This window comes from Heterodontus francisci, chromosome 3 (assembly GCF_036365525.1).
Source record: "Heterodontus francisci isolate sHetFra1 chromosome 3, sHetFra1.hap1, whole genome shotgun sequence".
Taxonomy (NCBI): Eukaryota; Metazoa; Chordata; class Chondrichthyes; order Heterodontiformes; family Heterodontidae; genus Heterodontus; species Heterodontus francisci.
The window spans coordinates 161956470-161981473 of record NC_090373.1 but is presented as its reverse complement, the minus strand read 5'-3'; the positions used below and the strand labels follow the sequence as shown (position 1 = coordinate 161981473).

The 25004-nt window shown below is 47.4% G+C and overlaps 1 protein-coding gene across 4 annotated transcripts in view; it reads left to right on the top strand.

Annotated features, from left to right (window-relative positions):
• Nucleotides 1-278: 278 nt before the first annotated feature.
• zbtb24 (zinc finger and BTB domain containing 24) overlaps nt 279-25004 on the top strand; it is a 41677-nt gene continuing 16951 nt past the window's right edge. The window contains exons 1-5 of one of the 4 annotated variants that reach the window (XM_068027224.1): nt 279-308; nt 8110-9111; nt 14409-14576; nt 16985-17068; nt 23555-23638. In XM_068027224.1, coding sequence (XP_067883325.1) covers nt 8151-9111; nt 14409-14576; nt 16985-17068; nt 23555-23638 — 1297 coding nt within the window. In that variant the 5' untranslated portion in view covers nt 279-308; nt 8110-8150. Of the gene's footprint in view, nt 309-6206; nt 6464-8109; nt 9112-14408; nt 14577-16984; nt 17069-23554; nt 23639-25004 lie in introns of those variants that run through there. The other 3 variants (XM_068027229.1, XM_068027215.1, XM_068027212.1) reach the window with 3 other exon arrangements.

Below are 25004 nucleotides of genomic sequence, written 5' to 3'. Positions count from 1 at the left end.
GTCTCTTGTTGGAGATAGTCATTGCCTGTGTGGTGCGAATGTTACTTGCCATTTACCAGTCCAAGCCTGAATGCTGTCCTGGTCTTGTTGCATGCAGGCACAGACTGCTTCAGTAGCTGAAGAATTGTGAATGGTACTGAACACTGCTATCATCAAGGTGCTATATAAATGCAAATTGCTCAGTCGCACTGAGGTAAAGGCACTGCTCTATGCTGCCCCCTGTGTGTTAGTAGTGGGAGCTGCAGTTCCAGATCAATCTCGCGAGAGTTACTTGGCCTGGTCGGCGCTATCTTGTTGGGTGCTGCATGGTAAGGTCCTGGCAGCAGAATGTTTAATATTTAACTTTAAACCGCGGTGCCTGCGCTCCTCCTGCTTCATAAATTCTCCCGATCTCTCCGTTTCATTCGTATTGTAATCCGTTAAAAAGCCCCGTGTTTAAGAAACGCCTTGTGTTAAATAATATTTTTATTGCTTGGGAGTCAGTGGACGGAGAGGGGCCTTGGTGCAAGGTTCAAACCTCAGCGACACACCGAAACTGGGGCTGTGGAAGAGAGAGAGACTGAGGGAGGGAGAGAGAGAACGGGCGGGCCCGGGAGGGGGAGGGGGACTGAGAGTGAGGGGTTGTGGTGGGAGGGACTGAGTGTGAGGGGCGGGACACTGAGGAGGGAGGGAAGGAGAACTGAAAGGGGGAGGGGGAACGGGACTTGGGGGGGGGGGGAGGGGACAGGGAAAGGGGGGGGGGGAGACAGGGAATGGGTAGAGGGAAAGTGGGGGGGGAGACAGGGAATGGGTAGAGGGAAAGTGGGGGGGGAGACAGGGAATGGGTAGAGGGAAAGTGGGGGGGGAGACAGGGAATGGGTAGAGGGAAAGTGGGGGGGGGAGACAGGGAATGGGGAGAGGGAAAGTGGGGGGGGGGAAGACAGGGAATGGGGAGAGGGAAAGTGGGGGGGAAGACAGGGAATGGGGAGAGGGAAAGTGGGGGGGAAGACAGGGAATGGGGAGAGGGAAAGTGGGGGGGAAGACAGGGAATGGGGAGAGGGAAGACAGGGAATGGGGAGAGGGAATGGGGAGAGGGAAGACAGGGAATGGGGAGAGGGAAAGTGGGGGGGAAGACAGGGAATGGGGAGAGGGAAAGTGGGGGGGAAGACAGGGAATGGGGAGAGGGAAAGTGGGGGGGGGGAAGACAGGGAATGGGGAGAGGGAAAGTGGGGGGGGGGAAGACAGGGAATGGGGAGAGGGAAAGTGGGGGGGAAGACAGGGAATGGGGAGAGGGAAAGTGGGGGGGGGGAAGACAGGGAATGGGGAGAGGGAAAATGGGGGGGGGGAAGACAGGGAATGGGGAGAGGGAAAGTGGGGGGGAAGACAGGGAATGGGGAGAGGGAAAGTGGGGGGGAAGACAGGGAATGGGGAGAGGGAAAGTGGGGGGGAAGACAGGGAATGGGGAGAGGGAAAGTGGGGGGGAAGACAGGGAATGGGGAGAGGGAAAGTGGGGGGGAAGACAGGGAATGGGGAGAGGGAAAGTGGGGGGGAAGACAGGGAATGGGGAGAGGGAAAGTGGGGGGGAAGACAGGGAATGGGGAGAGGGAAAGTGGGGGGGAAGACAGGGAATGGGGAGAGGGAAAGTGGGGGGGGGGAGACAGGGAATGGGGAGAGGGAAAGTGGGGGGGGGAGACAGGGAATGGGGAGAGGGAAAGTGGGGGGGAAGACAGGGAATGGGGAGAGGGAAAGTGGGGGGGAAGACAGGGAATGGGGAGAGGGAAAGTGGGGGGGAAGACAGGGAATGGGGAGAGGGAAAGTGGGGGGGAAGACAGGGAATGGGGAGAGGGAAAGTGGGGGGGAAGACAGGGAATGGGGAGAGGGAAAGTGGGGGGGAAGACAGGGAATGGGGAGAGGGAAAGTGGGGGGGAAGACAGGGAATGGGGAGAGGGAAAGTGGGGGGGGGGGGAAGACAGGGAATGGGGAGAGGGAAAGTGGGGGGGAAGACAGGGAATGGGGAGAGGGAAAGTGGGGGGGAAGACAGGGAATGGGGAGAGGGAAAGTGGGGGGGAAGACAGGGAATGGGGAGAGGGAAAGTGGGGGGGAAGACAGGGAATGGGGAGAGGGAAAGTGGGGGGGAAGACAGGGAATGGGGAGAGGGAAAGTGGGGGGGGAAGACAGGGAATGGGGAGAGGGAAAGTGGGGGGGGGAGACAGGGAATGGGGAGAGGGAAAGTGGGGGGAAGACAGGGAATGGGGAGAGGGAAAGTGGGGGGGGAAGACAGGGAATGGGGAGAGGGAAAGTGGGGGGGAAGACAGGGAATGGGGAGAGGGAAAGTGGGGGGGAAGACAGGGAATGGGGAGAGGGAAAGTGGGGGGGAAGACAGGGAATGGGGAGAGGGAAAGTGGGGGGGAAGACAGGGAATGGGGAGAGGGAAAGTGGGGGGAAGACAGGGAATGGGGAGAGGGAAAGTGGGGGGGGAGACGGAATGGGGAGAGGGAAAGTGGGGGGGAGACAGGGAATGGGGAGATAGGGAAAGGGGGGAGACAGGGAATGGGGAGAAATGGGGAAAGGGGGAGACAGGGAATGGGGAGAAATGGGGAAAGGGGGGAGACAGGGAATGGGGAGAAATGGGGAAAGGGGGGAGACGGAATGGGGGAAGGGAAAGGGGGCGAGACGGGGGAGGGGGGGAGAGATGGGGAGAGATGGGGAAAGGGGGGGAGAGATGGGGAAAGGGGGGGAGAGATGGGGAAAGGGGGGGAGAGATGGGGAGACGGGGGGGGAGAGATGGGGAAGGGGGAAGAGACGGGGATAGGGGGGGAGACGGGGAAAGGGGGGGAGACGGGGAGGGGGTGAGAGATGGGGAAAGGGGGGGAGAGATGGGGAAAGGGGGGGAGAGATGGGGAAAGGGGGGAGAGATGGGGAAAGGGGGGGAGAGATGGGGAATGGGGGGGAGACGGGGAGATGGGGAATAGGGGGGAGACAGGGATTGGGGGAGGGAAAGGGGGGAGACAGGGATTGGGGGAGGGAAAGGGGGGAGACAGGGATTGGGGGAGAGATGGGGAAATGGGGAGAGTCAGGGAAATGGGGGAGGGGGGTGGAGATGGGGAATGGGGGAGGGAAAGGGGGGAGATGGGGAATGGGGGAGGGAATGGGGGGGAGATGGGGAATGGGGGGGGAGATGGGGAATGGGGGAGGGAAAGGGGGGAGATGGGGAATGGGGGAGGGAAAGGGGGGAGATGGGGAATGGGGGAGGGAAAGGGGGGAGATGGGGAATGGGGGAAAGGGGGGAGATGGGGAATGGGGGAAAGGGGGGAGATGGGGAATGGGGGAGGGAAAGGGGGGGAATGGGGGAGGGAAAGGGGGGAATGGGGGGGGGAATGGGGGAGGGAAAGGGGGGGAATGGGGGAGGGAAAGGGGGGGAGACGGGGAATGGGGGAGGGAAAGGGGGGGAAATGGGGGAGGGAAAGGGGGGGAAATGGGGGAGGGAAAGGGGGGGAAATGGGGGAGGGAAAGGGGGGGGGAAGACAGGGAATGGGGAGAGGGAAAGTGGGGGGGGGGGGAAGACAGGGAATGGGGAGAGGGAAAGTGGGGGGGAAGACAGGGAATGGGGAGAGGGAAAGTGGGGGGGAAGACAGGGAATGGGGAGAGGGAAAGTGGGGGGGAAGACAGGGAATGGGGAGAGGGAAAGTGGGGGGGAAGACAGGGAATGGGGAGAGGGAAAGTGGGGGGGAAGACAGGGAATGGGGAGAGGGAAAGTGGGGGGGGAAGACAGGGAATGGGGAGAGGGAAAGTGGGGGGGGGAGACAGGGAATGGGGAGAGGGAAAGTGGGGGGAAGACAGGGAATGGGGGAGGGAAAGGGGGGAAGATGGGGGGAGACGGGGAATGGGGGGAGGGAAAGGGGAGGGAAAGGGGGGAGACGGGGAATGGGGGGAGGGAAAGGGGGGGAGACGGGGAAAGGGGGGAGGGAAAGGGGGGGAGACGGGGAATGGGGGGAGGGAAAGGGGGGGAGGGAAAGGGGGGAGATGGGGAATGGTGGGAGGGAATGGGGGGGAGACGGGGAATGGGGGGAGGGAAAGGGGGTATACGGGGAATGGGGGGAGGGAAAGGGGGTAGACGGGGAATGGGGGGAGGGAAAGGGGGTAGACGGGGAAAGGGGGTAGACGGGGAATGGGGGGAGGGAAAGGGGGTAGACGGGGAATGGGGGGAGGGAAAGGGGGGGAGACGGGGAATGGGGGGAGGGAAAGGGGGGGAGACAGGGAATGGGGAGAGGAAAATGGGGGGAGGGGGAGGGAAAGGGAATGGGGGGAGGGAAAGGGGGGGAGACGGAATGGGGAGAGGAAAATGGGGGGAGACAGGGAATAAGGGGGGGAGACGGGGAATGGGGGGAGGGAAAGGGGGGGAGACGGGGAATGGGGGGAGGGAAAGGGGGGGAGACGGGGAATGGGGGGGAGACGGAATGGGGAGAGGAAAATGGGGGGAGGGGGAGGGAAAGGGAATGGGGGGAGGGAAAGGGGGGGAGACGGAATGGGGAGAGGAAAATGGGGGGAGACAGGGAATAAGGGGGGGAGACAGGGAATGGGGGGAGGGAAAGGGAATGGGGGAGGGAATGGGGGGAGGGAAAGGGGGGAGACGAGGAATGGGGGAGGGAAAGGGGGGAGACGAGGAATGAGGGGAGGGAAAGGGGGGAGACGGGGAATGGGGGGAGGGAAAGGGGGGAGACGGGGAATGGGGGGAGATGGGGGGAGGGAAAGGGGGGGAATGGGGGAAGGGAAAGGGGGGTGAGACGGGGAATGGGGGGAGGGAAAGGGGGTGAGACGGGGAATGGGGGGAGGGAAAGGGGGGGAGACGGGGAATGGGGGGAGGGAAAGGGGGGGAGACGGGGAATGGGGGCAGGGAAAGGGGGTAGACGGGGAATGGGGGGAGGGAAAGGGGGGGAGATGGGGAATGGGGGAAGGGAAAGGGGGGAGACGGGAGATGGGGGGAGGGAAAGGGGGGGAGATGGGGAATGGGGGAAGGGAAAGGGGGGAGACGGGGAATGGGGGGAGGGAAAGGGGGGGGGAGACGGGGAATGGGGGGAGGGAAAGGGGGGGAGACGGGGAATGGGGGCAGGGAAAGGGGGGGAGACGGAATGGGGAGAGGAAAATGGGGGAGACAGGGAATGGGGAGAGGAAAAGGGGGGGAGATGGGGAATGGGGGAGGGAAAGGGGGGGAGACGGGGAATGGGGGGAGGGAAAGGGGGGGAGACGGGGAATGGGGGCAGGGAAAGGGGGTAGATGGGGAATGGGGGGAGGGAAAGGGGGGGAGATGGGGAATGGGGGAAGGGAAAGGGGGGAGATGGGGGGAGGGAAAGGGGGGGAGATGGGGAATGGGGGAAGGGAAAGGGGGGAGACGGGGAATGGGGGGGGGAGACGGGGAATGGGGGGGGAGACGGGGAATGGGGGGAGGGAAAGGGGGGGAGACGGGGAATGGGGGCAGGGAAAGGGGGGGAGACGGAATGGGGAGAGGAAAATGGGGGAGACAGGGAATGGGGAGAGGAAAAGGGGGGGAGATGGGGAATGGGGGAGGGAAAGGGGGGGAGACGGGGAATGGGTGGAGGGAAAGGGGGGGAGACGGAATAGGGGGAGAGGAAAATGGGGGAGTCAGGGAAAAGGGGGGGAGACAGGGAATGGGGGGAGGGAAAGGGGGGAGACAGGGAATGGGGAGAGGAAAAGGGGGGGGAGATAGGGAATGGAGGGAGGGAAAGGGGGGTAGACAGGGAAAAGGGGGGGAGACGGAATGGGGGGGAGACGAGGAAAGGGGAGGGAAAGTGGGGGAGACAGGGAAAGTGGGGGAGACAGTGAATGGGGGGAGGAAAAGCGTGGGGGAGACAGGGAAGGGGGGAGGGAAATGGGGGGGGAGACAGGGAATGGCGGGGAGACGGAATGGGGGGACAGGGAATGGGGGGGCGGGGGGGAAGGTAATGAAAGGGGACAGGGATGGGAAGGGGACAGGGAGTGGGGGGGAGGGGAAGGGGACAGGGAGGGAGGCGGGTGGGGGAAGGAAAGGGGACTGAGGGGGGACTCGGGGTTGGGGGGGAAGGTTGGTGTAGGACTGGTGGGGTCGGTGGGCTAAGACTGAGGGAGGGGATGGTGGATAGGACTGAGGTGGGGTACTGGGAGGGCAAGGTGGGGACTGTTGACTGAGAGGGGAAAGGAGAGCTGGCATGGACTGAGAGGGTGAAGGAGAGAGAGGGGATTGAAAGGTAGAGGAGAGAGGGTGGGGACCATTGGATATTGAGAGAGGGGATGGGAGGGAGAGATAGGGCAGATAAAATGCAGAGAGTGACATGGGCTAAAGTGGAGAGAGACAGGCGTGGGATAGAGTACAGAGAGGGAGACGGACATGGAATTATTATTCTCAATTCCTCAAAAAATTGTATCTTTATCTTCCCATCTTACTTTCCCATACGAAATCTGAAAGGGCAGGAGGCAGTGTGATACAACGGTGATTCTTTGCTGTTATAAACATATACTTGGTCATCATGTGGGACCTTACTACATGCAGATTGCTACTTTTTGTACATTACAACAGTGATTACACTTCAAAAGTACTTAATTGGCTGATAAGGAATTTGGGACAACCTGAGGTTATGAGAGGCACTATATAAATGCAAATTATGTCTTTCATGCAGCTGAGAATTTCAAATATTTTACACATAAGCAAAGTTTCTGTAATTGACAGTCTGATGTTTGAGCTGATAGAGAAAATCCAATAGTGATTTTAAAAGACAGTATTGTTTCTAACAAGTATATATGCCAAATTTCTCATTTCAATTGTGAAAGGTTTAGTAGCATTTTGATTTGAAGCAGGAAGCCTGTTATGTTATATATGTTATATAAGATAAGCAGAGGGTTAGATAGGGTGGATAGTGAGAGTCTATTTCCCCGGATGGTGATGACAAACACGAGGGGACATAGCTTTAAGTTGAGGGGTGATAGATATAGGACAGATGTTAGAGGTAGTTTCTTTACTCAGAGAGTAGTAGGGGCGTGGAACACCCTGCCTGCAGCAGTAGTAGACTCGCCAACTTTAAGGGCATTTAAGTGGTCATTGGATAGACATATGGATGAAAATGGAATAGTGTAGGTCAGATGGTTTCACAGGTCGGCGCAACATCGAGGGCCGAAGGGCCTGTACTGCGCTGTAATGTTCTATACTTCTATGTTCAGAGTACGTTCTGTGTTGATACTTGAATTTTGTTGTAACAGACTGATGCAAATGTTGCTGCTGCAGATTTTGGTTGTATCACCCAAGTATGCTGTAATTGGGAGACTAGGAGGTAGAATTAAGGTGGAGAAACAAGTACTTGGTCTAGTCCAGTGTGATCATGTAATAAATGGAGATTAATTGTCAGAAGGTATCCTGGGACAGGGTAAGTCAGCAAGCCATGCTTTGTCAGGGAATTAGGTAGATTGAACCTCAGTATTGAAGCTCTAAGGTATTCACTTTTTAAATATTTTTGATATTTGATCCAGGTTATTAAAGCTTGCAGGTTGTTCTTACCTAATAGGGTTTCTAACTTAGGGCAGGGAGAAAGGAGTTTTGATAAATTAACAAAATAAATGAATGTGAGGAGTATTTGTGTGCATGTGGCTGTCTATGTATGAAGATAGGCAAGATAGAGAAACTGTATTTTGTAAACTTTTTACTCTTAGTTTCACTGTGTGTAAAAAAAAAAAGTTGATGAAATAGATGAATTGTTTTCATGCTGTTTGCTATGTTCTCACATATATATCCAAGCAAATCATTAAGGCAGTACAAAAGATTGCATTATACATGGGACAAATCTGTGACTGCAAAATCTAAGTACTTAGTGTTGGACTTCTATTTAGAGAAGTGAAGTTTAACATTTGTGAAGAAATACCTGTGATTGCAGGTCTGCTAAGGAGGAAAGAACAATTTAAGATGATGAGTTAAGAGTAATACACAACACTAATTAGTTGACATGTGAAAAGGTTTTTCTATACCACATTGTTATGAGGAAAAACATAAATGTGACCTGAGATCTGAATTGCTGTCTGAATCGGTGTCTAATACTAACTAACCCTACTGACAATACTTATTGTTTACGTTTGTTTTTTTTTCCTTAGCAGGTATGCCAGGGAAGTACGTTTGACTGAGTGTCAGCAAGATGGCTGAGACATTGCCTGGTGTCCCACCTCCTTCGTCTCTTATCATCCAATCTAAGACTCATAAAGATACTGTTCTAACAAACTTTGCAGAACAAAGAAGAAGAAATTTCTTGTGTGACATCACTCTAATTGCTGAAGATGTTCACTTCAAAGCACACAAAGCACTGCTTGCTGCCAGCAGTGAGTACTTCTCTCTGATGTTTGCTGATGAGAACCAGCAAGGCCAGGCTATCTATATGCTCAATGGAATGGCTGCAGACACATTCAGTGCTGTGCTGGAATTCATATACACTGGTCGTCTGAATGTCACTGAAAAGTCTATTGAGCACATCATGACCACAGCAGAGGTTCTGAAAGTGAATGATTTGATCAAAGCATACTCAGACTATCAGGACAACCATTTACATGTTAAGGTATCATTGGCTTCCAATGGAATTAAAGTAGTAGTTGTGGAACCCAATGTTGATGATGATCAGCCCTCAAAGCCAAAACGCAAGAGGGGAAGGCCTCGAAAATGTGAGCAGGTGCAAGCAGAAAGGAATGAAGTTGACAGTGAGACTCCAGCTGACCCACAAGAACATCAAAGCACATTTAAACAACCTGCAGAGGAAACTAATTGTAAAACAAGCAGTAAGGCTGTCAGTGAAGGGAGACAAAGCTGTAAGGCATCAGAACCAGAATCCCATTTTGATACTGGTGCTGACACAGATTCTCAGACAGAAGAAGGTTATGAACATAAAGTAGCAGCACTGGTGAGTCGCAGCCGCTATAGCAACCGCAGAATTCAAAGGCCTATTAAGTTAATGGGGTACAAGCTTGGCACGGTAGAGGAGGAACAGGAGGATGTGAGGAAGCGAGGGAGGAAGAGAAAGTATCCAGATGTGGAGGCTAGATGTGAAGACTGTGACAAAGTGTTTAAAAATCACCACTTCTTGGCTATACATCGAAGGACACACACAGGTGAGCAATGAATAACTTTTTTCGTTTTGTGGTTAGGAGAGCATTCGAACACATCAGTTCTGCTGAAAGGTCACTGACCTGAAACGTTAACTCTGCTTCTCTCTCCACAGATGCTGCCAGACCTGCTGAGTATTTCCAGCATTTCTTGTTTTTATATGAGGGATTGCTTATATATATACTTTATGCTTATTAAAATAGCCATCTATTTATTTACTATGTCTGACACCACAAATTTGTTCATCAATAAATAATAAGAAAGCAGTGTCTCTGGGAAAATTGCCAACTTTTTCCCTCTGTCTTAGTAGCATTAGACTTTAAAACCCTTCATTTAGGCTGATAAAACCTCACAATCCATTTCCCAGATCTGTCAAAACCCAGATTTCCCTTCCAAAGTGTTTTCTGGACCTTGCGCCATCACCAGTGTTCCCAAACCTCAGGGTCTATCCTTAACCTGTTACTGAATTCTAGGACCCCTTCAATGCTGTAAAATCTAAGCTCTCCCACCCCCACTCGTAAATCCTATGACCCCTTCTTCCCAATACTGCTAAGTGCCAACCTAGCACGTACTGCCTATCACCTTGCTGTGCATTTTGGGCTTTAGAAAAGTTGAGTACATTGATAAATGAACATGTAACAATCAAGACCGTGATCAGCTTTCATGAAAAAAGATTCAATGAAGCATGGATTTCATTCTGCCAAACATACACACACACACTTTCCAGAATATAAAGATATAAAAATGTAATTTGATTTTAAATGAATGGCCCTGATAATACAAAGTACTTTTTTTCTAATTCAAAAATACACTTTGGTGCATTTTATCTCATAATATGATTTTACTTTTGGGCACTAAATTTTTTTTCAGTTGTTACATTTGAATTATTGTCTAATTTGAGTATTGCTGAAAATTGTTGTCGAAGCTTTTTATCTTGCACTCATCAGGACAATACAAAAGAATACCAATGTAAGAGAAAACAACAACTTTATACTGTATGAGAAGAGAGTGCTGATTGGTTGGCAAGTGAACTCTGATTGGTAGTGTCATGGCGAATGCACCAGTTTACAGTGACTGACAGTTAATTGCCAAACTTTGTTTGAAATTTAAACCAGGCTTGACTCTGGTCAAGGCATTGCCCTGAGGAATGAACCAGCAAATGGCTGTCACTTATTTTGTTTAGCTGAAACAGGGGGAATGTGTTACATGTTCTTTCTGTCTGCAAAGAACAGGGCCCTGTGTATTAATATATGTAGCTTCCAGTAAGCACAAATGTGCCACACTGCGAGCCCTACTGAATCTTAAATTGGTTACCAGCGTAATTCTTAGCACACTGAGGATTATTTAGCAAATGTTGTCCAATCGCGGAATCGCATCTAATGTTGGACACTGCGTTTTGACGTTTTCCAAGCACGGGCTGATTGGGTGCGGCCTGTACCTTGGCTGTTGCGAACAGCGGAAGGGACATGTTGTTTGATACGATCCGCCAGTCTTCGGGACGCATGGCCTATATGTGATGCCAAGGCAGGGAAAGGGCGGGTAGAAAAGGAAAGGACAAAAGGAAGGTCTGGTAAAACGAATTGCTGGAGAGATTAAATGATAAGGAATTATGGTGTGAGGCAAAAGAGACTAGTAATGGGATTATGTAAAGAAACAAAAGATGAGGCTAGAGGAACTATAAATGGAGAATAGCAGAATCATTACCAACAGTTGCGAGCTGAAAAGGTAGGAGCAGTGGTTATGATCTGAAATTAGAGTGTTGATTTCATAAGGTTATAAAGTGTCTAAATGAAAGATCAAAGTTCTTTGTTCCAACGAAGCTTAATGGAAGTTCAGTGTAGGAGGTTGAAGGCAGAGAGGTCAGAGTGGGAGTGGGGCAGAAAATTAAAATGGCAAGCAACCAGATGTTCAGGATCAAGCTTGCAGACTGAATGGAGGTGTTCAGCAAAGCTATCACTCAATCTACATTTGATCTCCCACATAGAGGGGACTGCATCGTGAACAGTGAAAACAAATAAGTTGAAAGAAGTACAAGTAAATCAATGTTTGACCTGGAAGGAGTGTTTGGGACCCTGGATGGTGGGAACGGAGGAGGTGAAAGGTCAGGTGTAACATTTCTTGTGCTTGCATAGGAAGGATCCCTGTGAAGTGATGCAAGTGTTGTGGGGTGGGGGGGTGGTGACAGAAGAGTGGACCAGGCTGTTATGGAGGTCCCTTTGAAAAGGGAGGGGAGCGGAAGATGTGTTTGGTGGTGGCATCACGCTGGAGCTGGCAGAAATGGTGGAGAATGATCCATTGAATGTAGAGGCTGGTCACGTGGAAGGTGAGGACACGGGAAACCATGTCACGGTTCTGGAAGGGAGAAGACGGGTGAGGGCAGAAGTGCGGGAAATGGGACAGACACGGTTGAGGGCCCTTTCAACCGTGATGGGGGGAATCCTTGGTTGAGGAAAATGGAAGACGTTGGAAGGACTGGTATGGAAGGTGACATCATCAGATGTGACTATCTAGTAATATCTTCTGGAAAACTCAGAAAATTGGTGTCAGTTAGGATTAGCCCCATGGTGGAACAGTGCACACAGTCTCTCTCACTCTGAGACTTGCACATAGAATGGTTACAGCACAAAAGGTGGTCATTCAGCCCATCATGTTCATTCCAGCTCTCAGCTAGTCCCACTCCCCCGCCCTGTTCTGGTGGCCTGCAAATCATTTTTTCTTCAGGCGCTTATCATATTTGCTTTTGAAAGCCGCAATTGAATCTACCTCCACCAAACTCTCAGATTCCAGATCCTAACCGCTCGTTGCGTACAATTTTTCCTCATGTCACCAATGTTTTTTTTGCCGGTCACCTTAAATTGGTATTGTCTCGTTCTCAACCCTTCTACCAGTGAGAAATGTTTCTCCCTATCTAGTCAGTCTGGACCCCTCATGATTTTGAACACCTCTATCAAATCTTCTCTCAACTTTGTCTTTAAGGAGAACAGCCCCAGCTTCTCCAATCTATCCACATAACTGAAGTCCCTCATCCCTGGAACCTCGCTCATAAATATTTTCTGCACCCTCTCGAAAGCCTTCACATCCTTCCTAAAAGTGCAGTGCCCACAATTGGACACAGTTCTCCAGTTGAAGCAAGGTTCATCATAACTTCTGAAATAAAAGCAAGATACTGTCGATGTTGGAAATCTGAAATAAAAACAGAAAGTGCTGGAAATACTCAGCAGGTCTGGCAACATCTGTGGAGAGAGAAGCAGAGTTAATGTTTCAGGTCTGTGACCTTTCATCAGAACTGGCAAAGGTTAGAAAAGGACTAGGTTTTAAGCAAGTGAAGGAGGGGTATTTGGTGGGGAAGAGAACAAAAGGGAAAGTGCTTGATAGAGCAGAGGGCAGGAGAGATTAAATTCTGCCCTGTTACCCAAGTCAAGGTCATTAAAATATATCAAGAGAAGCAATGGTCCTAAAACTGACCCCTGGGCAACTCCTGTAACTTTACTCCAATCTGAAAAACAACTGTTCACTGCCACTCTTCTGTTTCCTGTCAGTCAGCCAACTTCATATCCATGCAGCCACTGTCCCTTTCATTCCATAGGCTTCAACTTTGCTGGCAAGACTATTATGAAGTTCAGGCATTTGAAAAGACACCATCACTTGCAGAACTGTAGCCGAATATAAGTTGTTGTGTAGACTAGGCTTGCATTCCCTTAACCGTAGAAGACTACGGGGTGATCTAATTGAGGTCTTTAACATGATTAAAGAAGTTGATTAAAAACTATTTTCTCTGGTGGGAAAGTCCAGAAGAAGGAGGCATAACCTTAAAATTAGAGCTAGGAATGAGTGGTGATGTCAGAAAGCACTTGTTCACCCAAAGGGCAGTGGAAACCTGGAACTCCTTCCCTCAAAAAGCTGTTGAGGCTGGGGATCAGTCAAAAATGTCAAAATTGAGATTGACAGATTTTAAAATTAGTTTAGAATATTAAGAGATACAGAATAAAGGATTTTTTAAATTTTTCATTTTCATGGGATGTGGGTGCAGCTGGCGATGCCAGCATTTATTGCCCATCCCTAATTGCCCTTGAGAATGGTGGTGGTGGTGAGCTGCCTTCTTGAACCACTGCAGTCCATCTGGTGTAGGTACGCCAGAAGGAACGGTGATGGGGTGTGGCTTGGAAGAGAACTTGCAGATGGTGGTGTTCCCACACGTCTGCTGCCCTTGTCCTAGTTGGAAGAGGTCACGGGTTTGGAAGGTGCTATCTAAGGAGGCGTGATGAGTTGCTGCAGTGCATCTTGTATATGGTGCACACTGCTGCCACTGTGCGTCAGTAGTGGAGGGAGTGAATGTTGAAGGTGGTGGATGGGGTGCCGATCAAGCGGGCCATTTTTCCTGGATGGTGTTGAGCTTCCTGAGTGTTGTTGGAGCTGCACCCATCCAGGCAAGTGGACCGTATTCTATCACAGTCCTGACTTGTGCCTTGTAGATGGTGGACAGGCTTTGGGGTCAGGAGCTGTGTTACTCGCTGTAGAATTCCCAGCCTTCGACCTGTTTTTGTAGACACAGTATTTATCTGGCTACTCCAGATCAGTTTCTGGTCAATGGTAGCCCCTCGGCTGTTGATAGTGGTGGATTTCACAATGGTAATGTTGTTGAATGTCAAGGGGAGATGGTTCTCTCTTGTTTGAGATGGCTATTGCCTGGCACTTGTGTGGTGAAAATGTTACTTGCCACTTATCAGCCCAAGCCTGAATGTTGTCCAGGTCTTGCTACATATGGACATGGACTGCTTCATTATCTGAGGAGTTGCGAATGGAACTGAACATTGTCCAATCATCAGCGAACATCCCCACTTCCGACCTTATGATGGAGGGAAGGTCATTGAAGCAGCTGAAGATGGTTGGGCCTAGGGCACTACTGTGAGGAACTCTTGCAGTGATGTCCTGGGTCTGAGATGATTGGCTTCCAACAGCTATAACCATCTTCCTTTGTGCTGGGTATGACACCAGCCAATGGAGAGTTTTCCCCCTGACTCAATTTGGCTAGGGCTCCTTGATGCTGCACTGGGTCAAATGCTGCCTTGATATCAAGGGCAGTCACTCTCCTGAATAGAATTGAGATACAGATCCGCCATAATCTAATTGAATGGTGAAGAGGCTTGAGGGGCTTAATGGCCTACCCCTGTTCCTAGGTACCTAAGTTAGCACCTTCAAGGGAAAAGAAGGAAAAAAAACTTCACATAATTCTGTTGTCATAAGGGCTGAATGCAAATTTTGACACTTGAATGTTTTTTTTAAATATTTTGTTCCATGGTAGGTGAACGTCCTTTTAAGTGTTTTGAGTGTGGTAAAGGATTTTCACAGAAGCACACGCTTCAGGTTCACGAGCGAATGCACACTGGGGAACGTCCTTATCGCTGCACAGTTTGTGGAAAGGCTTTGACCACCAAGCACTCCCTCTTGGAGCATATGAGTCTGCACACAGGTAACTGTCCTGCACCTTGTTCTTTTATATCATAATTTGAATAATGAAAAGATCATCACAGACAAAATATAAGGAACATACCAATATTGTGCACTGCAGAGAAGTGGTTTGTATCAGTGATTCCTCTTGAGTAACAGAATCAAGTTTTAGTGGTGTACTCATAGTCATTGAATCAACACAACACTGAAGGAGGCCATTTGCTCCATCGAGTCCATGCTGGCTATCTTTAGAGCAATCCAGTCAGTCCCACTCCCCTGCTCTAGCCCTGCAAGTTTATTTCCCTCGTGTGCCTATCCAATTATCCTATACTCATGTTTCAATGACAGGAGAGATTAGAGAATATTTTTATTTGGCAATAGATTCCAATCATGCTTCTTTGGCTCAGTAGATAAATTGTATTATAAATATATAATTGTATTATAATACTGAGCCAGACAAAGCAGGAAGCTATCAGCTTGAGCAGCGTGCTTCTCTAATAAATCAACACAACAGTTATCTTCTTGTAGGTTACTGTTCATCTTGATTGTGTGTGCATTTTCTTACAAAACTGTGTTCCATATCTCATAATGAGTTAGTGTTTTGTGATCTGTTTGATGAATATCTCATTTGCTCTTTTGTGATTGTTGTGAAGCTTCAAGACTCCACTCCAAACTTTTCTGTTTTTCTCAATTCCCTTTTCATTAAGTTTGCCCTGATTTCAGATCATTTTTTTTCTTGTGACCAAAATAATGGATTTCTGTGTCAGTGAAACCGATGTAATAGATCTTTGGGCAACAGCTGAAAATGATGTGTTTATAATATCCCTAATTTGGTTTTTCTATTGTGCATGTAGCTCCATTTTTTCAAATAATCAAAAATGTCTTTAACTTCACATACTGACTTCCAATACTTCAAATTCTGAATGTTGAAAGAGGTGATTTAAGTGATCATGGAATCACTTAATTATGTGATTTTGTGATGTTTTATGATTTTATGTTGAGCTTTGATAATTGCTACATGTAAGTAGTATGATTAATTGCTCAATGAGTTCACATGTATACTGCATGTGTGACAAAAGTGAAGCGGTTCTATCTTGTTTTGGTCTGGCGGCTATTCCTTGAATTCAGATACAATGCCTAGAATTTAAAAATCCACTTGTACTGAGTCAGCTAGATTGATAAATGCATTACAAAGTTGGGAGTTTCTCTCCACCCCCGACTCCACCACTCACCCAGGATAATCTTGAGAGAGCCAAATACACATTTTGAATATATAGTTTTTGAGATTGGCTTTCAGATTCATAACTGAACTAGTAATCTTTGAATGTGGTAGCAGTTGTGAAATTCTAAAATTTTGTTTATCATGTCAAAGTGATGATGGTATTTGTACTGTGTGGTCATATTATAATTTAATTCATTCATTGTTCAGTAAAGTAGCTCCATAGTTTAAATCTAGAGCAAGATCTGACTTGATTCACTTTCACTTATGAAAGACTGAAGGAAGATATGGGCTAATTCTAGTAGTTTAAGAGTAATTAATAGACTGTGTTTTCTGTTTGTTAATTCTAGGAACATTAACAAACATGCACCTAAATAGTAATGCTTGCTGAGACACTCTGCAAGGCATAGGGAGTTGTAATTTACCTATGTAAGTGATCTTAGATAAAAGCTTGGAAATTGTAGAGTAAGGAACAATATTAAACAGTGATACAAAAGCAAAATACTGCAGATACAGGAAATCTGAAATAGTCTGGCAGTATTTGTGGAGAGAAAAAAATAGAGTTAACATTTCAGATCTGTGACCTTTCATCAGCCTAAACAGTGTGTTCCCTAACTAATCCATGTGAAAGTTGGATGCTGCTTTGGGGTGAGGAAAGCTTCAAGTGAAGTCACATGCCTCTTGTCACATGTCACCTCTACCCCTGGCTGTTGTCATTGCACGAGTTATAGATCACCATTGGTAGGAGAAGTTTGCCTGTTCACCTTCTCAACAAGAGAACGGTATAGATTCTGGAAGACTTGAAAAAAAGAAATGGGATAATAATCTGCTTATTGAGTAAATTACTGTGTTTGTTTGAATAAAACCTTTGTTGAGAACAAGATATGTTTGACAAGATTCTTGCATTCACTCAGCTGACAAGTGTTTTGCATTGTTCAAAAAGTGATTTGCGGTAATATGAAGTCAGGCATGTTTCCTGACAAAGGCCTTTGCAATTTGAAATTATTAATGAAAACAGTGCTCTCCATTTGTGTTGCCACTGACTAAATATTCAGCACCTGCTAATCTATTAAACATCAATATGTAATTATGCTATATATTTTATTACGCAGTACTATTCCTGCAACAATGCATTTGGTGAATGGGCCCATGTGTGTTATATGGACATCTCTTCAGAAAACCTTCACTAAAAATGAAATTTTCATTTTAAGGGAAGAAAGCTTTTAATTGTGACCAGTGTGGAAAGCTTTTTACTCAGAAGAGACAACTGAAGAGCCATTACAGAGTCCATACAGGTATAATGTATATTTGTTCTAATTATCAGTCTCGGAAATCCAACATGTGACCCGACTTCTTCGAATTCCAAAAGAAGACTGCACTGGGTGCAGTTGTTATCAAAAGGTCATTATAAATGGCCGAAATGTTGCTCTTGTGATTTTGAAAGCCTCTGAATTGGATAACTGCTTTGTGAGCATCCCAAGTATTTTCTTAACAGCAACTTGTATTTAGTTGTACGGTGTCTGCTGTGGCCCAGTTGGTAGCACTCTCGCCTCTGAATCAGAAGGTCATATATTCGTTCCACTCCAGAGAGTTGAAAACAGAAATCTAGGGAGACACTCCCGTGCAGTACTGAGGAAGTGCTGCATTGCTGGAGGTGCCATCTTTTAGACGAAACATTAATTGAAGCCCCGCCTGCTCTCTCGGGTGAACGTAAATGTTCTCATGGCAGTATTTTGCAGAAGAGCAGTGTTATCCCAGGTGCCCTGGCCAATATTTATCCCTCAATCAACATCCCTTAAAAAAAAAAAGCCTATCTGTTCATTATCACGTTGCTGTTTGTGAGAGCTTGCTGTGAGCAAATTGGCTGCCATGTTTCCTACACTACAACAAAGACTACCCTTAAAAAAGAAAGAAAGAAAGCGGCGGCTGGAGTCCCTGTGGCGCATCCGCAAGGTGGAAGACTACATGGATGACACGTTTCAGGAGGTAGTTAAACCGGTGCCTAAGCAAGCACAGTTGGGGGGTGACTGGGTGGCTGCTGGACGGACAAAGAAGTCAGGGCAGGTAGTGCAGGAGTCCCCAGAGGACATCCCACTTTCTAACTGGTATTCAGTTCTGACTAACGATAGGAGAGAGGGTTCCTCTGGAAAATGCACCGAAAATCATGACCGGAATGACATGGCTGACTCGGCTGTGCTGGGTTGTAAAAAGAGGGCAATAGTGGTAGGGGATTCTATGGTTAGAGGAACAGATAGGTGTTTCTGTGGTCGCAGCCGTGATTCCAGGATGGTATGTTGCCTCCCTGGTGCAAGGGTCTTGGATATCACTGAGCAGCTATAAAGTATTCTGGTGGGTGAGGGTGCACAACCGGAGGTCATGGTCCACATTGGTACCAATGACATAGGTAGAAAGAGGGATGAAGTCCTGCAAAAAGAATTTAGGGAGCTAGGCAGCAGATTTAAAAAGTAGGACCTCAAAGATTGTAATCTCTGTGTTTCTTCCGGTGCCACAGGCTAGTGAGTATATGAATAGGAGGTTAGAGTAGATTAATGCATGGTTGGGGAGATGGTGCAGGAGGGAGGGCTTTAGATTCTTGGATCACTGGACCTGTTTCTGGCGAAGGTGGGAATAGGATGGGAATAGAGGGATACGGACCCCGGAAGTACAGAAGGTTTTAGTTTAGGCAGGCATCAAGATCGGCGCAGGCTTAGAGGGCCGAATGGCCTGTTCCTGTGCTGTACTGTTCTTTGTTCTTTGTTTGTATAAGATGGACGGGTTGCACCTGAACCAAAACAGGACCGGCATCCTTGCTGGGAGGTTTGCTCATGCTGTTGTTGGGGGGGAGGGGGAGGGTTTAAACTAATTTGGCAGGGGGATGGGATACAGAGTGGATGCACAGTAGGGGGTGCTGTACAATCAAATATTAATGTGAAGCTAAGTCAGTCCGGAGGACAGAATAAATATAGACCTGTTAAGGCTCAGGCAAATAATGCAAGACTAGATTGCATCTATTTTAATGCAAGGAGTCTTATTAGTAAGGCAGATGAATTGAGGGTGTTGATTAACACATGGGAATATGATATTGCTATTACTGAGACATGGTTGAGGGAAGGGCAGGACTGGCAGCTTAATATTCCAGGGTATGGAATCTTCAGACATGATAGGGGAGGGGATAAAAGAGGAGGTGGCATTGCACTGTTGATTAAAGAGACAATTACTGCAGTAGGAGGGATGATATCCTAGAAGGTTCCTCTAATGAGGTCATATGGATAGAACTTAAAAACAAAAAGGGGGCAATCACTTGGCTGGGAGTGTACTACAGGCCTCCAAACAGTCAGGGAGAGATAGAGGAGCAGATAGGTAGGCAAATCTCAGAGGGGTGCAAAAATAATAGGGTAATAATAGTAGGGGATTTCAACTTCCCCTATATTAGAGGGGATAGTATTAATGCAAAAAGCTTAAAGGGGCGGAATTCTTCAAATGTATTCAGGAGAGCTTTTTGAGCCAGCACATAGAGAGTCCTACAAGAGGAGGGGCGGTACTGGACTTAATCCTAGGGAATGAAGCCGGACAAGTGGTAGAAGTGGCAGTGGGGGAGCATTTTGGGGATAGTGACCATAACTCTGTAAGATTTAAGATTGTTATGGAAAAGGACATAGAGGGACTGGAAATAAGAGTACTGAATTGGGGGAAGGCAGATTTCAATATGATAAAACAGGATCTGGCCAAAGTGAACTGGGAGCAGCTTCTGACAAGAAAGTCTGCATCAGACCAGTGGGAGTCATTTAGAAGGGAAATTGTGAGGGTTCAGGTGCAGCATGTTCCTGTAAAGGTGAAGAGTAGGACCAACAGGTCAAGGGAACCCTGGATGTCAAGGAATAGAGAGGATTGGATCAGGAAAAAAAAGGTGACGTATAGCAGACTCAGAGTGCTGAAAACAGTGGAGGCCCTAGAGGAATATAGAAAGTGTGGGGGAGTACTTAAAAAGTAATTAGGAGAGCAAAGAGGGGGCATGAAAAATCACTGGCAGACAAGATAAAGGAAAATCCCAAAGCGTTTTATAAGTATGTTAGGGGCAAGAGGATAATCAGGGAAAAAGTGGGGCCCATTAGGGATCATAGAGGCAATCTGTGTGTGGAGCCGGAGGACATAGGGGAGGTTTTGAACGATTACTTTTCATCTGTGTTCACTATGGAGAGGAACGATGTAGGTGTAGTGATCAGGGAGGGGGATTGTGATATACTTGATCAAATTAACATTGAAAAGGAGAAAGTATTAGCTGTTTTAGCGGGCTTGAAGGTGGATAAATCCCCAGGCCCAGATGAGATGTATCCCAGGCTGCTATGTGAGGCAAGGGAGGAGATAGCGGGGGCTCTGTCACAAATTTTCAGATCCTCTCTGGCCACAGGAGAGATACCAGAGGATTGGAGGACAGCGAATGTGGTACCATTATTTAAGAAGGGTAGCAGGGATAAACCAGGTAATTACAGGCCGGTGAGTCTAACATCAGTGGTAGGGAAATTATTGGAAAAAATTCTGAGAGCCAGGATTAATCTCCACATGGAGAGGCAGGGATTAATCAGGGATAGTCAGCATGGCTTTGTCAGGGGAGATCGTGTCTAACAAATTTGATTGAATTTATCGAGGAGGTGACTAGATGTGTAGATGAGGGTAAAGCAGTTGATGTAGTCTACACGGACTTCAGTAAGGCTTTTGATAACCAATCTCCCATGCGGGACCTTAAGAAAGTAAAAGCCCATGGGATCCAGGACAATTTGGCAAATTGGATTCAAAATTGGCTCAGTGGCAGGAGGCAGAGGGTGATGGTCGAGGGTTGTTTCTGCGAGTGGAAGCCTGTGACCAGTGGTGTACCACAGGGATCGGTGCTGGGACCCTTGCTGTTTGTAGCGTACATTAATGATTTAGACGTGAATATAGGAGGTATGATCAGTAAGTTCGCAGGTGACACGAAAATTGGTGGTGTCGTAAATAGTGAGGAGGAAAGCCTTAGACTACAGGATGATACAGATGGGTGGGGCAGTGGCAAATGGAGTTTAATCCTGAGAAGTGTGAGGTGATGCACTTGGGGAGGTCTAACAAGTCAATGGAATATACAATGGATGGTAGGACCCTAGGGAGTACAGAGGGTCAGAGGGACCTTGGGGTGCTTGTCCATAGATCACTGAAGGCAGCAGCACAGGTAGATAAGGTAGTTAGAAAGGCATACGGGATACTTGCCTTTATTAGCCGAGGCATAGAATATAAGAGCAGGGGGGTTATGATGGAGCTGTATAGAACGCTGGTTAGGCCACAGTTGGAGTACTGTGTACAGTTCTGGGCACCACACTATAGGAAGGATGTGATTGCTATGGAGAGGGTGTGGAGGAGATTCACCAGGATGTTGCCTGGGCTGGAGCATTTCAGCTATGAAGACCGACTCAATAGACTGGGGTTGTTTTCCTTGGAGCAGAGAAGGCTGAGGGGGGACCTGATTGAGGTATGCAAAATTATGAGGGGCATTGATAGGATAGATAGGAAGAAACTTTTTCCCTTAGCGGAGAGGTTAATAACTAGCGGGCGTAGATGTAAGGGGCAGGAGGTTTAGAGGGAAGTTGAGGAATTTTTTCACCCAGAGGTTGGTTGGAATCTGGAACACACTGCCTGAAGGGGTGGTAGAGGCAGGAACACTCACGACATTCAAGAAATATTTAGATGAGCACTTGAAATGCCATAACCGATAAGGCTGCGGGCCAAGTGCTGGAAAATGGGGTTAGTTAGGACGGGTGCTAATTGGTCGGCGCAGGTGCGTTGGGCCGAAGGGCCTGTTTCTGTGCTGTAAAACTCTATGACTCTACTTCATTGATTGTAAAGCACTGTGGGATGTGCTGCTGTCATGGAAGGCGCTATATAAATTAAAGTGTTTCTTTTTAAAATTTCCCAAGGAGCTTCAAGGAATTTTATCAAACAAAATTTGACAGAAGAGGGTGACACACAGAGCTATTAGGGCAGATGACCAAAAGCTTGGACAGAGAGGTAGGTTTTAAGGAACGTCTTAAAGGAGGAACAAAACATAGAGAAGTGGAAAGGCTTAGGGAGGAAATTCAGAATTTAGGGTCCAGGCAGCTGAAGGCACAGTTGCCAATGGTGGAGCGCTGAAAATCAAATATGTGCAAGAGGCCAGAATTGGAGGAGTGCAGAGATCTCAGGGGGTTGTAGGTCTAGAGGATGTTATAAAGATAGGGAATGGAGTAGTGAGGCCATGGAGGATTTGAAAACAAAGATGAGGATTCTTTATGTATTTGATCAATTAAATTTGATCCCTTGTTACTCTTCAGAGATGACAACATAAAGGAGGCATGCTATAAACCTTGTAGGTTCATACATTAACTTCCTTTAAGTTCACTTATTATCCTATAATGCAGTATTCTTATGTTGGGTGTTTTGCTTATTTTAGAAGTTTGTTTTCCTTTTCTTCACCATCCTCATAATCATAAGATCAAGTAATGTCATCAAGAAAAATTCTTCTCTTCTGCTCCTGACTTTCTGAAATCTGTGCATGCTGGTTACAGACCCGGGTTAACCCCAGGTTTTGTCAGAAACAGAGGTTATTACAGAAATCTCTACAGCTGTGCCATAATGCCTGTAAGAAATGGCCATTTTAGAGCCATGAAAAATGCTCATTTGTGTAATTTCCATAATACCCCAGTGCTAGATTTACAATGTCTGTAAGACAGTCTTGTTTTATGCATTGCACAACCCTTGATGAGATGCTCTCTACAGGGTAAAAATTAGCATCGGTGAATCACTGTCTGAATTCTCAATACATTTAATCATTTGGGTTAATACCTTCATTGAAGTAAAGAAAGTTATTTCATAGATTCATGGAATGGTTACAGCACAGAAAGAGGCCATTCAGCCCATCATATCTGTGCCATCTCTGCAAAAGCAACTCAGCTAGTCCCACTCCCCTGTCTTTTCCCCGTAGCCCTGCAAATGTTATCTCTTCAGGTGCTTGTCCAGTTCCCTTTTGAAAGCCACGATTGAATCTGCCGCCTCCATGTTCCCAGGCAGTGCGTTCCAGATCCTAACCACTCACTTTAAAAAAAAAAAAGTTTTTTCCTCATGTCACCTTTGGTTCTTTTGCCATTCACCTTAAATACCGATGTCCTCTGGTTCTCAACCCTTCCGCCAATGGCAGTAGTTTCTGCCTGTTTACTCTGTCTAAACTTCTCATGAGTTTGGACACCTCTATCAAATCTCCTTTCAACCTTCTCTAAGCAGAACAACTCCAGCTTCTCCAATCTGTCCACATAACTGAAGTCCATCATCTGTGGAACCATTCTCATAAATCTTTTCTGCACCCTCTCCAGTGCCTTCAAATGCTTCCTAAAGTGTGGTGCGCTCAGTTGGACACGATACTGCACTTGAGGCCGAACCAGTGTTTTAGAAAGGTTTACCATAACTTCCTTGCTTTTGTATTCTATGCCTCTGTTTATAAGGTTCAAGATCCCCTTTGCCTTATTAACTGCTTTCTCAACCTGCTGTGTCACCTTCAATGATTTGTGCACATATACTCCCAGGAAATTATTTGATATAATTTCATTGGCATTAATAAGGTGGCAAAGTCTATAGTTACTTCTATCCTACCTTTTTTATATACTATATGTGATAAACTATTAAAGATAATCAATTATTTTCAGCTGGACCTTACAGCACAGCTGTAGTTTCACAAAATGTATCGATGTTTATCATAAATATTTTCCCTTGATATGTTTTACTAGGTCAGTCTATGCCAGAATGTGTGCACTGTCATCATAAATTCATGGATGCTGCTCAGCTCAAGAAACATCTGAGAACTCACACAGGTAACTTGCACCATGTATGGCACAGGAACACATTTTTAGAGACAATGTGGTACACAAGTGAGAATCACTTGTTATTATTTTACCTCTATTTTGTTTTTGCACCAAATCATGCATTGAGTGGATATGCTGGACAGATACCACGCTCTTCCCCACAGGAAGAGAGAAAATTGCCTGAGTCATCTGAAGCAGCTTTCATACACCTTCTAGTTTCTAGAACGAGTAACATTGATACTGGCTTGGATGAACTAAACTGGGATTAAACTAAATAGTGGGGGGAAGGGTTCAGTTGCATGGAAAATTAGGAAGTCAAAGCGGCACAGTGGCGCAGTGGTTCGCACCGCAGCCTCACAGCTCCAGGGACCCGGGTTCGATTCTGGGTACTGCCTGTGTGGAGTTTGCAAGTTCTCCCTGTGACCGCGTGGGTTTCCTCCCACAGCCAAAGACTTGCAGGTGATAGGTAAATTGGCCATTAGCAATTGCCCCTAGTATAGGTAGGTGGTAGGGAAATATAGGGACAGGTGGGGATGAGGTAGGAATATGGAATTAGTGTAGGATTAGTATAAATGGGTGGTTGGTGGTCGGCACAGACTCGGTGGGCCGAAGGGCCTGTTTTAGTGCTGTATCTCTAAAACTAAATTGGCCGTTGTAAATTGCCCCTCGTGCAGGTAGGTGGTAGGGAATATGGGATTACTGTAGGGTTAGTATAAATGGGTGGTTGTTGGTCGGCCCAGACTCGGTGGGCCGAAGGGCCTGTTTCAGTGCTGTATCTCTAAATGAAATAAATAAATAAATGAAATATAAAGGAGAAGGCAGGAGTGCAGGTTAGTGATGAAGCTGATTGTTACCAGAAAATAAAAGGAAGGAACAAAGCGTGTGAACATCAGATTGCACCAAGGAATCGTACAAGAGTAGGGAAATTTGATAATAGAACAAACTTAGAGGCTTTGTATCTGAATGCACGAAGCATTCGGAATAAAGTAAATGAGTTAACAGCGCAAATAGAGACGAATGGGTATGATTTAGTGGCGATTACTGAGATGTGGTTGCAGGGAAACCAGGTTTGGGAATTGAATATCCAAGGGTACTCAGTATTTCGGAAGGATAGGCAGGAAGGAAAAGGAGGTGGTGTATCTTTATTAGTAAAGGAAGAGATCAGTGCTGTAGTGAGAAATGATATAGGCACTCGAGATCAAGACGTAGAATCAGTCTGGGTAGAACTAAGAAATGGCAAGGGAAAGAAGTCCCTGATGGGAGGAAGCTATAGGTCCCCAAACAGTAGTTCCGCAGTGGGGCACAGTATAAACCAGGAAATACTGGGGGCTTGTAAGAAAGGTACGGCAATATCATGGGTGATTTTAATATGCAT